The sequence below is a fragment of the Apus apus genome, chromosome 9 (assembly GCF_020740795.1).
Source record: "Apus apus isolate bApuApu2 chromosome 9, bApuApu2.pri.cur, whole genome shotgun sequence".
In the NCBI taxonomy this organism is placed as follows: Eukaryota; Metazoa; Chordata; class Aves; order Apodiformes; family Apodidae; genus Apus; species Apus apus.
Window position 1 is genome coordinate 1,517,756 of NC_067290.1, and position 14,775 is coordinate 1,532,530.

At 37.8% G+C, this 14,775-nt stretch overlaps 1 protein-coding gene across 2 annotated transcripts in view; it reads right to left on the reverse strand.

Annotated features, from left to right (window-relative positions):
* Positions 1-4,421: 4,421 nt before the first annotated feature.
* Positions 4,422-14,775, reverse strand: part of HDAC11 (histone deacetylase 11) — a 29,452-nt gene continuing 19,098 nt past the window's right edge. For both annotated transcript variants that reach the window (XM_051627477.1, XM_051627476.1), the window contains 3 exons: positions 13,221-13,317; positions 10,093-10,271; positions 4,422-6,407 (listed from right to left, as the gene is read on the reverse strand). In XM_051627477.1, the coding sequence (XP_051483437.1) occupies positions 6,165-6,407; positions 10,093-10,271; positions 13,221-13,317 (519 nt within the window). In that variant the 3' untranslated portion in view covers positions 4,422-6,164. The remainder of the gene's footprint in view (positions 6,408-10,092; positions 10,272-13,220; positions 13,318-14,775) is intronic.

Genomic DNA, 14,775 nt, shown 5'->3' on the forward strand with positions numbered 1-14,775 from the left:
ATAGTTGAGTTGTGGCCATTGCTTGTGATGCCAATTTTAAAAGTCTTCTTATAGAATCTGTATAAATCAACACTTTGTTTTTAAAAGAGCACTTGAATCTCTCAAATAATTATGTTTTAACTGTTACAGAGAAAGTAAGTCAATTGGAATTAGAATCACTTACCTGCTTCAGAACTTCACCCTGTTGCTTATGCTGCATCTTATTATGCCATTACTTGCCCTGCTAAGCCAGAACAGTGCTATCAAGAAACAGAATGATTATAGCACTTGAATCACAGCCCTTGCAGCTATGCCTTTTCCTCTCTGCTTTCCATTAATCTGCACTTCTATGATTATCACAGGATGCAGTCTTGGCAAAGACTTAACTCATCTAATTTACAATAACACTTCAAGACAATCATAATATCTTAGCATTAAGAACCATCAGAGTCACTAGTTCTTGGGTATCCCACATAACCTTCCCCCTCCCCATGTCTGTTTATGGTATTTGTAAACTTGTTGTGATTCTTACAGGAATCAAATTAAAACCTGATTCTGTTTCCATTCTTGAAGAAGCTATCATTAATTACTTCCACTCAGGCAGCAATCAAACATCTCTTTCTGGTCTGGGACCCTATTGAGCTGTTTATCCTGAAAGGCAAACAGTTGCCATCACCAGAAGCTGCTGGGCACACCTGCCACGTACTCGGATGCTCAGATCCCAGACAGAGGTTGTTGACACATGCTAAACAAGATCCAAACTCTCATGTAGCCACAGACCAAAGGGAGCAAGTCCAAATTTCACTAAGCCCTAACACTGAGAATTTCTAAGTAGCTGAAGACATCTATAAAGTGGAAATAAGTCAGCAAGAAGCTGTAGCACAGAACAGTGCCCACCCTGAGCAAGGCCTGGTCACCAGCACAAAACTCCAGAAGGTTCTCAATGACACTTTTGGTGGATGGTTGCCATGGGGAAGATTACAAAGGATGAAAAGAGATAGAAGCTAGCATAGAATATGTGAAAGAAGCAAATAATTATGCTGATACCTACATAGACCAGGAAGGATTCTACTTGGTTCATGCAACAAGCAGAGGCTGTTCCTGGCTGCAGCTCCAACGCCAGCTGCAAGGAAAGCAGAGAGCAGGCTGCAGCTTTTTGTTTAGGAAATCTTCAGACCTAAAGAGACCTTAAGTCCACTTTGTTCTCTTCTGTACCTATAGCAAATACAGAGGCAAAAAAAAAAATAAAATCACAGAGCAAATGACAAGCTTTTGGCTAACAGGATTAATTACCTTTCTTAGGTGTCAAAAGTGAATGGAGACATCTCTGCTCTCACAAAGCACTGTTATAACTCTACTAAGGACATACATTTAAGACACTATAAAGACAAGATGCATTATTTTAGGTTGACTACTTTATTTCTTTTTTATTTTTACACAAATAAAACGTGCATTTCCAGATGAAGATAATCAGTTCCAGTCAAGCTCAAAGGATGTCTGCTCTCAACATCAAAATAAAACAAGAGTTTGGATCTTAACAGTGAAATGTATAATGAGCCTTATATCTGACAACAAATAGTTCAACTACATCTCTGTCATGTTACTTTAGAAGAAATGATTTATGGAAGTGTGCCTTGGCTCCACAGACCACTGCACTGGCAAAATGTAATACTGCAGGGCTGGTAATTTTACTGTCAGCCCTTTCATCATTTCTGTACTTAATTCATTCCCAACCAGAAGTTACAGCTTACTTCACATAAAACGTAAGGAGGGAGGTCAGACCTGCACCAGGCTGGTAGGTCAGAGCCAAGGCCCCACCACAATAATTTCCTGTGTCTATTCAATCTTTTCAATCAAAATGGCATTTTTGTCTTACCCCAATATTATTAATTTTGTTTCAGGAAGTCAGTTTCAGCACACGCAAAAGGCTGTAGGAAAGTAGGGCAGAAATTACTTGCTTTGTCCTCAGGATCATCTACAGGTCAGTACTGTGCTAGACAGGCCCTGAGCAACACAGACCTGCTCTCACTGCCATGGTTAGCCTGGAAGAGAACCAGGTCTAGCAACAGGAATTGGTCCTTCCTGTAGCTTGCCAAAACACCACCTCTTTTTAGAAGAAATTAAATCTATTGACCTGTGGTAAAAAGTGATTGACTGCAGCAAAATTGCATGCATAAAGGTTAAGATAAAAGAGGGGAAATGACATGAGCACTGAATGTGAAATCTAAGAGATTACCAGAAGTGTCAGGATCAAGGAAAGACCAAAAACCTGAAAATCCCACCTATTTAAAGTCTAAGCTAAAGGCTAGCAGATCCCAAAAAAATTTGCAAGCTTGCCTCTAGAATGGCTGGAGAATACATGACATTCTACATCCAAGGCAAGTTCAGGACACAGCAACACTTGGGATTAGGCTTTGAATATGTTCTGCATTTCTCAGTCAGCCAGGGGATATATGGAAGACCATGTTCCACTAGGCAAAGACAGCAAGTGAACCTTCCTCTTCATCAAGGGATTGCAGTTTCCTTGAAAGAAGAATGTTTTCCATTATTCAGTTCCAAAACTGGCCTAGCAAACAGCACCAAGATCCTAGACCCTGTAGATTTCGGAACTCAGCAAGCTCCTTCAGCTCCTGGCAGCACAGTGTGAGCAAAGTCTAGATCCAAGAATCCTGACTTCGTAATTTCTGGATTTGTCAGTGTTCTTCCCAAAGTGGCTGTGTTACATGCAGGACACAATTGCACAGTACAATTTGTAAAGCACAAGAAATTCCTAAGTATCACTTCCCAGACCACAAAATACCCCAAGCAGCCAGCACTGAAAAGCATTGTGTGCCTTGTTGTACATGCAAGAGGAGGCAGAAATACTGCTGAACACCTTCACTCTGCTAGCAGGACCAGAGGTACCAGGGAGTGGTTTCAGAGTCATTAGGTTCCTCAAGCTGTGAGGAGCAGCAAGGAGTAGAGAACTTGGAAGCATGAACATTTATTATTCACCAAACAGAAGCACTAACCTGCCCTCCACACAACAAGCTGTATACAAGCATTTCTCAAATTCACCCTGGTATTCATGAGACAAGTCTGGGACTTCCTAACACAGAGTGTTAAAAAGCATCAAACAAACAAGGAAATAATAACTTGAATATGAGAGAGGTTCCTATCACCATCTAAAGCTCACATTTAGTCAGTGTAAGACTCCAACCACAACACCCAGTGTTTTTAATGCCAAGTTCTACACTGTGTGTTGACTATCAAACAGAGGCAAGGGGGGCTGGAGCTCAACGCGCCAACTGTCAAATCAAAGAGATGAGAACACCTACTCTTCTGTTTATTTTTCCATGCATTTCACACGTGGATGACTAACAAGACGTGTGTTCACTAACACTAAATCAGCTATTGAACAATCCTCACTATTTCTCACTTAAGTAACTTTGAGTCAAAACTGATGTCTTCATAACAAGAAGACAAGACACACTAGGTCTGCCTTCGAGGCAACTTTCTGGTTGCAAGAGAGGGCACCAGTTCTGACACACTCCTTCCTGTTATGGGAGGATTTTATACTTATAACTGCCATCAAAAATAACCAATTTCCCCATTAAATTTGTGACTACATGGCATTCTCCAAGCAGACCTACACAGGTCTTCGCATTCCACAAAGCCAAAAATTTTGACAGTGGTAGGTCCAGGCAAGGTTTCCATGACAAAATGTTCAGAGAACCTTCAGAATAATAACAGTGTATTAACTAGGAATCATATAATACTTATGGTTTAAACTCAACTCAGAAACAGTTTCACTTAATTTTTAAAAGCAGTACACATTTATCTTGGAATAGCTTCTTTACATGTAGAAATTAATTTTTTGGTTTTAAGGCAAATACAATAAATAAAAAAATAATAATAGGAAGCAGGAGTTGTCTGTTTGCAAATTCTAACTTCAGAACAAACACTGCAAATGCAGTCAACATGCCACGTGCTTACCAATCCCCAACTTTACAGATGAGTCTTTGAAAGCTGGTAGGCTCTTCTGCAAGCAATTAGTTCTCTCTGAAAGGATGCTGATTTGTAAAAGAGCTTCCACAAACTACTGCAGCCTTAACAAAAGCTTAGTTTACAGTTCAATACCTGCAATGATAAAATACTTAAAATAGGAGTTACAGTATTAGAATGTAACTTGGAATAAGAAAGTGACTTTCACACCTTACAATGACTTCTTTAAAAGTATTTGGATACAAAAGTTCCAAGATCAGTTCAAGAGGCCAACACATTAACTCAGATAATTCATCTGCTGTTGACAAATCACCTAACTATTTGCCCTTAAGACTCACTGCAGTTTCAGTGACATTTTAAGTATGAAAAACACATCATCTTGTATTTTCAACAAACTACTCAGTTAAAAAAATTTTGACAGTCAAGATACATGTGAAGTGAAAAAAAAAGTCAGTCAGCATTGTTCAACATCATTTTAATCTCCACCAAGGGAAAATAATATAAACATGTTAACACAAACAGAAAATGTTTTGGAAAAGATCACATGGGTACTATGACAGGGGTTAACTTTACAGAAATGTAATTTATAATTTTATAAAAATTATATGAAAGAAAAACATCTCAGTAACATCAGACAGCTTAGAAAAAATAAATCTGAACATTAATTGTACTCTCATGGTCCTTCTAGTAAGAAATTTAACAGTGCTTTTTATTAACAGTGTGTCAACTCAAGATTAGTGCAATATGTCAAATCTGGTTTAAAGCAGGTATTTCTAGCAATTGTGCAATTTCTTACAATTAACACACCCCATCAAATCTAAAAATTAACACAAAGTGAGGTAAGTATTCTGATTAGAATTAAACAGCTTATATACCAATTCTACTACAAGAAAACATCATTGTTCCTTCCAAGAAAGGCTCAGACCTAAACATGACATGAAACTTGTACTACAAGTCAGTGAATATTTGGAAGTTAAAAAAGCTCGTGCAAAATACCCAGTTTAGTAGGTTTGTGACCCACTGCTACAAACAGTACCTAATGCAAAATATATCAATTTAAATAAAACTAAACACAATTAGCATACTGAATTTGCTTTTGAATACACGTTTTTGTCCTGGTATCCTCCTAGAAGCTCCCACATAAAGTTAGCACATTACCTTAGTGTGGAAATTTCACTGTATGTTGATCTGTGAGTACCAACAATTGGATTACAAACTATGACTGCACCTTTACTCATTCAAGCAAGTGAAGCACAGCACTGGTTGGAAAAAAAAATATCTAAAAAAAATTATCAAAATTTACTCTTCATTGTTTTATACATGATAAGCTGACAATAATAAAAGATTCCTTTTTGTTTTACATAATATTTTCTGCAAGAATTCTCAGAACTCTAAAATTAGTTTTAACTTTATTGTAGTTTCTTTATTCTGATCTACAATGCATAGTAACTATTGCCTTTTATTTGCAGGTCTCATTTTGAGAGGCCAAAGCCAGACTGAATCCTGACCCCTTATGGCTCATTTGCATATGAAGTCAAAGGCATTTCATATTCTATTTCTCGGGGTGTTTATAAGTAGGATTTTAGTCACTACCAACAACAGGAGTAAAATGTAAATTAATGAACTTTTGTTCTAATAGGCTATGACTTAAAAGCCTATCAGCTGAACTGTTTTTTATAGTATTGCACTTAACTTCAGTGTTAAACTGACAGGTGAAGCATGCACAGATTAGCTTTACAACGATAGTTCAATTTAAAAAGCAATAAATAAAATGCAAGATCTACAAAAAACAAACAAAAAAGCCAGTAGGTTTAGTCCACATTTCTCCCACTATAGTCCAGATTGCATCACCCGAAATAGGCCTGGACAGTCTTTGGATACTAACTGCATAGTTCTTTCAACATAACACACTAGCCATAACAATATGAGAAGCAATTAAAGCTTTCTACAGTAGTACCATAAACTGAAAGACAGTACCCTTGAGTATATGTCTCCATTAGCTTAAAAGAGTTAGTTATCTTTGCTCAAGAGAGCTTCAGAAGTTAGACACCATTATTCTGTGACTGCCTATTATATTATCTCTACTGTGTTACTTTACAGAAGAGTTGAGTCCTTTTAAAAAGTGTTTATTAACCCTGACCATGATGTGGAGACTTCCTGCTCCTAAACCAGGAAGTTGGTTCCTAAAATACAGGAACTCGTCATTGCAGTGACAAGTTGCACAAGTCTTTAGCAGAGTCCCTAATCATCTGTTCCACCTTGGGATTTCCAGCCCCACTGGTTGCCAGCTCCTTGTCAATAAGGCCCAGGTTGTGCAGATTGAGGATGGAATCGGCAATAATCCGTGCTGTCCTCTTCTGGTAGCCTCCAGATGTCACCATCAGGATGGGGATCCTGCGGCTCCTGGCAGCCTTGAACACCACTTCATCTCTCTTCACAATCCCCTGCAAGTTTACAAGTTAGCAAAAAGTTCTATTGATATGGTATTTTAGTATTTCAGCCTATGGTTTATGGGTTTACAAGACAGGCTCCTTGATAGGTGATTAAGCCTTTCATTTTACAATCACAGAATCCTAGAATGGTTTGGGTTGGAGGAGACTTTCACAATCATCTAGATCCAACCCCCCTGCATGGGCAGGGGCACCTCCCACTAGCCCAGGTTGCTCTGAGCCTCATCCAACTGTACTTTGTTACCGTACTGAACAGTGCAGCTGAGCACTGTTAGCTTCCAAGAGTGCTGGGACTTGTTACTAAGTTCTTAAGGGTGTTCACAGCCTCCTCTAAAGTCTTTTTTTAATCAAAATAAATCAGTGGGCCCTTATTTCTAATTAAAATCAAATCTGACAGTATCTCTTCTGCTAAACAACAGAAAATAGTACATGCATACAACAGTGACAAGAAATCAGGGAAGTCAGAGACTATTAGAAGGTCCTACGAGTTGCAGGATATTGGTTCCTATCAATCTATTCAGTGAGAGCTGAACTGCAAACACTGCAAATCAGAAATAGTTGTTCAGAAGTAGGAAACAGCTCTGCCTCTGCAGGCCTCAGGTGTCACAGACACAGCATTCAAAGACATTTATACTTGCTCTAACACAGAAATTAGCTCACACTATAGAAATAAATACAGGAATAATTAGCTCTCACAACAGGAATTTAAAAAATCATTTCCAAGTCCTGTCAGCAGGTTTACCTGAATAATCATAGAAAAAAAATATAAATAAACACAAATCAAAAATCCTTGACTTAGTTTCAGAGGATACAGCAGACAAAAGTCTGTAGTTAATACTAAAAGGATCTGTGGCTGAACAGGGAGTTGCAAAATATAAGTAATGGCAAATCCATAAAAAAGGAAAATAACTCTAAATAATTTCTTACTAGTAGACAAGGGTATGGAACTGAAAAAAATCCAACAAAAAACAAGAAGTGCTGACCAAGAGGTACTTATGCTGTTGTTGAACCCATACAATAGCAGACTTCAAGTCTCTTGGTTTCAAATAAGGATATGTGGGGGAAAAGAAGAGAATTCAGAAATAAATGAGAACAGAATTAAAAATTTACTTTTGTGGAAAAAGGAAAAGCAGAGTTCTGGAGGTACATAGGAGGCAGAAATAATACATAACAACTCCTCAAAAAATATAAAAAACAGTAACAACATAATAGACAACAGCTTACAATGGATAGTTCAAAATGTAAATAACTGCTAAAGCTGTAGAAGGGGAAAGGTATTAAAATGCAATGAAATACAAAAAATTTAGAAAGCATCAGCAAAATCTTTAGAACAAAATGAATATGCACTAGTCAGAGTGGTTAGAGGAAGACTAAACACATCAAGAAAAATTACCCTGCTGTTAAAATAAAATTAGACCACAAACAAATGGTAAAAGGAAAAGAATAAAATTCAAACGTAGTTGAAAAAATATTTTGTAAAGCCATACAACAATAATGGGTTTTATATCATTTGACACAGCCCTGTAAAAGAACAATGGGAATACGGAATAATAACTGAAATATAAGGCCAAGAAAATTGAAGGATTATATTAGGAACAGATCTTTAAAGGAAGTAACAGAATTGCAGAATGAGCTGTAGGTCCTTTGGGAACCCCCATTGGATGCAGCAAGCATTCTACCACCCAAGAACTGGAAGCAGTCACTACATTCATGGGAGTCTAACTGCCTCATCCCTGCTCCAGCATCTCTAGTGCCTCAGCCTGGAAGAACTGAGGGGAAAACACAGGGGCTTATGCCAGCATTTGTGTGTTACCAGGAAAGAAACACAACAACAAAGAACGACAGCCTGATACAGTCCCACTCACACACACAGATACAAAGGACCTACCTGCTGCACTTCAAGTTTGTGGCTATAGCCTCAAGCACCAAAAAAACTACCACTTATAGCACTCAGAGGAGACATAACTGTGAGTAGAATTAACATTGCAGCAAGATTTTAAAATAGGAGACTGGATTAATGAACCTTGAAGACATTAATTATCCAGGCGCAATGCCTTCAGTTTTGGCATTTCCAGTAGCCTGGGGTTTCATGCCTGGTTGAACATGTCATTCATGTACTGAAGCCAACAAGATCAGACAGACAAGAAATGCTGCTTTCAGTTCAGAAAACAGAGGCATGAGCTACAGAAACCTCTTCTCAGGCACCTGAGCACTGGCTGCACAGAGAAATGGCACTCTCTGCCTTCCATCTCTACTGTGATCAGAAGAATCACTTCACGTTTCCTTCCCCATCCCTACATTATGTCCCTTTCCCTACACAGCACCAAACAAACTATATGAACTCATTTTTCTTGGCAATTAACACTGGTCCTTCTCAAATGGCAGAGAAAAAATATTTGAAAAGACACATCTTAAAGTACTCTCTGTCTACCACTAACTTCCATTTCTATCTGTGGTCATTGCTTTCCACCAAATGAGATCTCACATCTCAGGTTCTATCTTCTCCAAGGTCAAAACCAAACAAGTCCAAGCCCCACAGCTCTTCATTTCTCCATAGAAGCTTTTACATTGCCAAGGAAACAAAACCTGGAGATTCAGAGCAGCCCCCAAGTCCTTCCACCTTGAGTCCATCAAGGACTTCATAGGCAGTCAGCAAGAAAAAGGCTTCTCAGTGACAGAGATGGTAAGAATAAGGAAATACATAAGGGAGCCAATAAAATCCAGCAAGAAACTAGAGTACTGGGCAAGAGGAGGCATTTAAGAACTAAAATACTGCAAAACAGAATGAAATCTGAACAGATCAAGTGATGGCTCAATTAAGAGGGGAATCAGAGGGCTTACAAATCAAGAAAGTATGTTTTTGTATTGAACTGCTGGACACTAAAAGAGAAACAAATGTAAGAACAGGAGAGAGAAGGAACCAAGGAACTGTCAGAGAAGGAATCATTAAGGAAGGAAAACCAAGATCTCTACATTTTTGTTTACTTTCAGAAAATGGGAGATGAAGACTCCAATGAAACTATACAGAAGAAATAAAAATGTAAATCTGGCACCAATCTGGGAAGAGAAGGTAAACTGAACTAAAAAAGGATAATGATACTTGCATATAAAAGAAGGGAAAGGCAAAAAAACCTGTTAATTTGCTAACAATATACAGGCTACACAAAATTTCTAGAACTGGAAGAGAACAGCAGCGGGGGGCAGGTGACAAGAGAAACATATCACCAAATGGATTATGTGAGGGGAAGAGAAACAAAAATAAATAATTAACCAAAGAGGAAAAATAGGAGTCAGGTCAAGTGTGAAAATAATGCCCCTGTGGTTACTGTCTGGATGTTCAAAATCAGTACAGTTTCACATGATGAATGATACTGGAACAGGCACCCAAAGAAGAAAAACAGAATCAGGATGAGACATTAAAAAGCAGATGGTGAAAGAGCAAGTATCTGTGTGTATCCATAACAGTGAGATGCCCTGGTTTCATGGAAAGTTTGCACCTTATTATCCACCTAACAAACTGCCACCAGTCACTCTCAGAAGTGGCTTCAGTATCTATTGAGGAGTGACTGTAGATATTTTATCTGTAGATATTTTATCTGTAGATATTTTATCTGTAGATATTTTATCTGTAGATATTTTATCTGTAGATATTTTATCTGTAGATATTTTAGTACAATACCTGAGGAGAAATAGCAAGTCCTCCCAACGGGTCGCCATCCAGAATATCTGTCCCAGCATTATAAACAATGATGTCAGGTTTTAATTCATTTAAAGCTCCTTCCACGTGAGTATGTACCTTCTGAAGATACTCTGTGTCCTCTGTACCCCACTCTAATTCCACCTTGCGTTTTATGGCACCTAAAAAAAGAAAGTGTTTCAATGAGACTGAACAAACAAAGCATTGCTTTGAAAGGAAAGGCAAGATTTAGGGAAATGAGAAAGTAACATTTCTGGAAATGTTATAAACACACTATATTTTAACACAACGTTGAAATAAAGAAAATTATTCAATTGTTTTTTTCCCAGCAAATGTAAACAAAATGACCTTGAAAAAAATCCATTGAGGAGAGAAAATTGGATGCAGGGTTGGGGGAATAAATCTGAGACACAAGCAGAAAATGTCATTGAAAAGCAGCTGATCTCCATGCCCATTTACCAATCAAAGAAATCATAAAGAAAATTATTAACTTAAAAGTAAGCTAAACAAAGCATATAGGAAAGAAAACACTGAATTGCTCTTGCAGAGAACCAGTCTGGACAAAAACCTAAGATAAATATCACTGAGACAGATTATTAAGATGTTTTATTTTTATCATAACACTCCAAACTTAACAGCAAGGGATCATGAATTTATGTGAACTGCTTTATGAATGTGTAACAAGATTCAGCTTTGCCCCAAGCATTTTCAATTTGATGTTCTTACCCTGTAATCCTACCAGGAGAGCAAATATCTATTCTTAATTTAAATCAAATTATTTCTAATGCTTCTAATAAAGCTTTAGAAGAAGAAGATTGAGAGGGCAGAGGAAAGAAACCCAAGGCTAGGCAGCCTAGCTTTGGGTGCTTTTACACAGTTCAAACTCTAAATCTGCATTAATCAAAACCATGCCAGAAGTGTTTCAAGGTATGCCTTCTGCCTCACCACACCTTGTGTCTTTAATTAAATGACTTGGAGTCTTAAGTGTGGATTCATCACCTACCATGTGTGTATAAATACATTCAAGACAGAATGATATTTATTCCCATAATTTTTTTCTGCTTTCATCCTTTCTCAACATTAGTGTTTTTCCTTCCTTCATTTTATTGAATGAACATTACTTCCACAGATTTTTGTTTGATATTCTTCCTGAATTATTTTCTTATTGTTACATAAATGTACATGTAGGACTGCACAGCTGTGCTCTTCTGAACAGCACTCAGAGCCTCTTCAGGGTAAAGAACCCACTAGTTGGAGAGAGATTCAGAGACAGGAAAACACATGAACATGGGGAACAAAGAAGTATTGTCCTGATTAAACCATTCAAGAGTTGAGAGTATAGTAAATAAGATTCAATGTCTCTGCAGGTCTCCTGCCTTTATCTCTCCCACAAAACACACAATTACAGTGATTAGTTATTACCCAGATCAGGGACTGGTGATGGACACAGTGAGGAATCTGTAGGTTAGACTGAACACACTTGAAAGCCATTTGTCCATCTCTTGCTAACTGGTGAATATACTTTGCAATCAGGTTAAATGACACTCAGCTCAACAGCAACACTTTTTTTAAAGCCTGAACTTTGAGTTTCAGCTGTCAGCTTTTTCTGCTCATTCTTCAGGGCACTAGTCCTCTTCCCTATCCATCTTCCCCTTTCCCTCCTAAGCCTCTGTGTGATTCCAAACTCCTTCCCCCCAGGAACTCAGTATGCTTAGGGCCAAGCATTAGGGAATGTTAGCTAGACTTTTTTTTTTCCTTATAAAGTGCATAGGGCAAGAAAAATGTACAGACTCCTGTAACAAAACATGAAGAAAATTAGCAAGAAGACCAGGGAGACAGTGAGAATTTACTCAAAGGATTCAAACTCCCAGGTTCAAGCCCCTGCCTCCCTTCAGAAAGATGCCCTCTCTGATCTCACCTTCTCCTGGTCCCCTAGCATGAGAAAAGTGAAAGGGGGAAGTCCTGTGGAGACACCCTCACTTTGGCTGCAGCCTCAGCACCTCGTGTTCCATCTGCAGAAAGGGAAGTATTTCCAGCTTCCCAGAAGAGGGGTCAGTATTTCAGATTTACTAACAAGGGCTTACTCTGCTTTGCTCTTAATCCATGTGTTCAAAAATTTGCAATTTCATATATGAATAGACATGCTTTTCTTAGAAAAAACCCCTTAACCTTCATTTTCTTGTAACCTGTGTGCTCACAAACATGATGTGTTTTAAGTCGTCATTTTGTAGTTTAACACCTTAAAATACAGACACTACAACTTTCAAAATCTTTACTAGCTAAAAAACAGAAGCACAATGCACTGAACCTAATTCTTGCCAAGAATCCAAATGAAGCAGGCTTTTCAGAATGAGAGGGTCATTGAAGACACACAACAGCAGAACATCTCCCCCATCATGCAGTTAATGAATTAAGCCTGTAATAAATGACAGTGTAACAGAATCAAAGATCAAATAAGTTTTGGGCATTTGCATTCCAATTTAACCATTATCAAAAGCCCACTAATTAATTGTGACAGGTCACCACACAACAGGCACATCACAGTAGGGAAAAACAAACAACAACAACGAGAACAAAAACCCAACCACCAGCTTTTAACATTCCTATGACTTCGTTTTGCTTCCCAACTTGTTTCACATTCAGATGCATCTTGTTTTCTAGATGCTTATAAAAAGTTCTATTGGAAAGAAAAAAACTAGGTATGTTATGGCTTCTAAGAGAGCATGAAACCTTTTTGCACAGTATGAGCTAGTCCTGTGTGAATCCTTTTATAAGACTAGTGTAAAGGAAAGATTAAATTCTAAACTACCTTCAAACCAAAAGGATTATTTATCTAATTGTTCATTCTTCTCCTGGCATGAGCTTTTGAATGGACTGCTAAACAAAGGCCACCCAATACATCCCCCCTTTCAGTCCAGAAATTCATTCCAAAACTGAGGGAAAACACCACAGTATTAACCCTACGATGATATAACAGTGATCATTGAAAATTGTTATGTTCAATGTGAAATAATAATAATAACAAAATCTAGTTAACATTGTTGCAAGGAAACTCTGCAGTAAACACAGTAGGTCTCATATTTTGGAATAAGAATTTCAATTACACTTACGTTTAGCAAATCCATCCCCTGGGTAAATGTATCTGTTGTATGCATCCATAATGTACACCCGATGATCATCCATAAAGTCCCTCTCATGGCCATTTCCCTGAAGGAAATTAACAGTTAGCTACTCCTGGCACAGTAACACAGGACTAAATCATCTGCAAAATCTAAAGTAATTAAAACTAAAAAGATCTAATATTTCAAACTCCTGTGTCATTCTCTTATTTGTAGTCTTGAAGGTTATTTTGAGGTGTAGAGATTTGAGGGCTTTGACAGTATCTGTTTGAAGACTGCAGGTATTTTCAAAATCAACATCCTTATATCTCTGTGAAGGTAAGTATAATGAATCTCATTGCACATATAAGAAAAATAAATTAAAAGTAGAAGTTTATTGCCTTCAGCAACATCCCAAAAGCTATTGTAACCACCAAATATCTCTCTCATCTTTTAATTGTGTAAAAAAATTCACTTTCAGCTGCTGTAGGGATACTCATTCTTACACAAAGATCAATAGATAAATAAACAACAGATTACAGTTTGGTAATAATTCAAACCTCGGCGAGATAAGTAATCCCTGAAAATATTACAAACACTAAAACCCAAAAGTTTAACAGCAGAGATTAATTTAAAAAACCTGTAATGAATGTAAAAATTGATGTTCAAGAGAAAACTCAATCTGAATATTTCCCTCTCCCACATTTCTGAATTTAAATACTATTCCTTTTGCTCTCATTTAGACTTTCTTCACCTAGCATAAAAATAACCTTTGCACAGCAATCACTAAGATATTCTTGGTAATATCATTGCATCATACAAGTCCCCAGCCCTGACCCCCAACAGAATTTCATGTCATCTATAAAAACAGACATTTGCATGGATATGTAACTGAACTACAGAAGATACAACTTATGTCTCTGGACAGCTGAGCTATTTCTGATCCAACTTGCCCTCCTGGAAACAAGTAAACCAAACAAAAAAAAAAAAAAAAAAAAAGAAGAAAGAATCACTGGGCTAAAGCTAGTCAACGTGTGTGAAAAAGGGAATGAGAAGCACCAGAACTGCATTTCTTTATGCTAAACAATGGGAATTCCTACTTATTTCTTCAGCACCTCTGGTCCACAAACAATTCCTGAGCAGTAAATGTAGGAACAAGAGCCTCTGGGTGAACTACTTTCTTATCAAAGGTGCAACTTGCCAATGCACCAAGAATTGGAACACTTACAAGATGAGAATATCTGCATTCTCACAAAGGATCTGCTGAGCTACCACTTCACACAGCTCATTCCCCAAAGAAGGGAAGATTTAGTGTGCAGGCTGGGATTACCAGCATGATACCTGAACATCAAAACACATTCCAAGAAGTCCGGAAAAACTAAAACAAAAAACACCCCAAAAAACCACAAAAAAATCCCTACCCTGACAGAGATGGCTGAGAGAATCATCAATGCAGAACATTGGACATAATCTATGTCCTTATTTCATGGCAATTTTAGGATGCCTGAATTGCAGATAAGAGAAATGAGAGAAGATGGAAAACTTGCAGCCATTAGGCTTCCTCAGG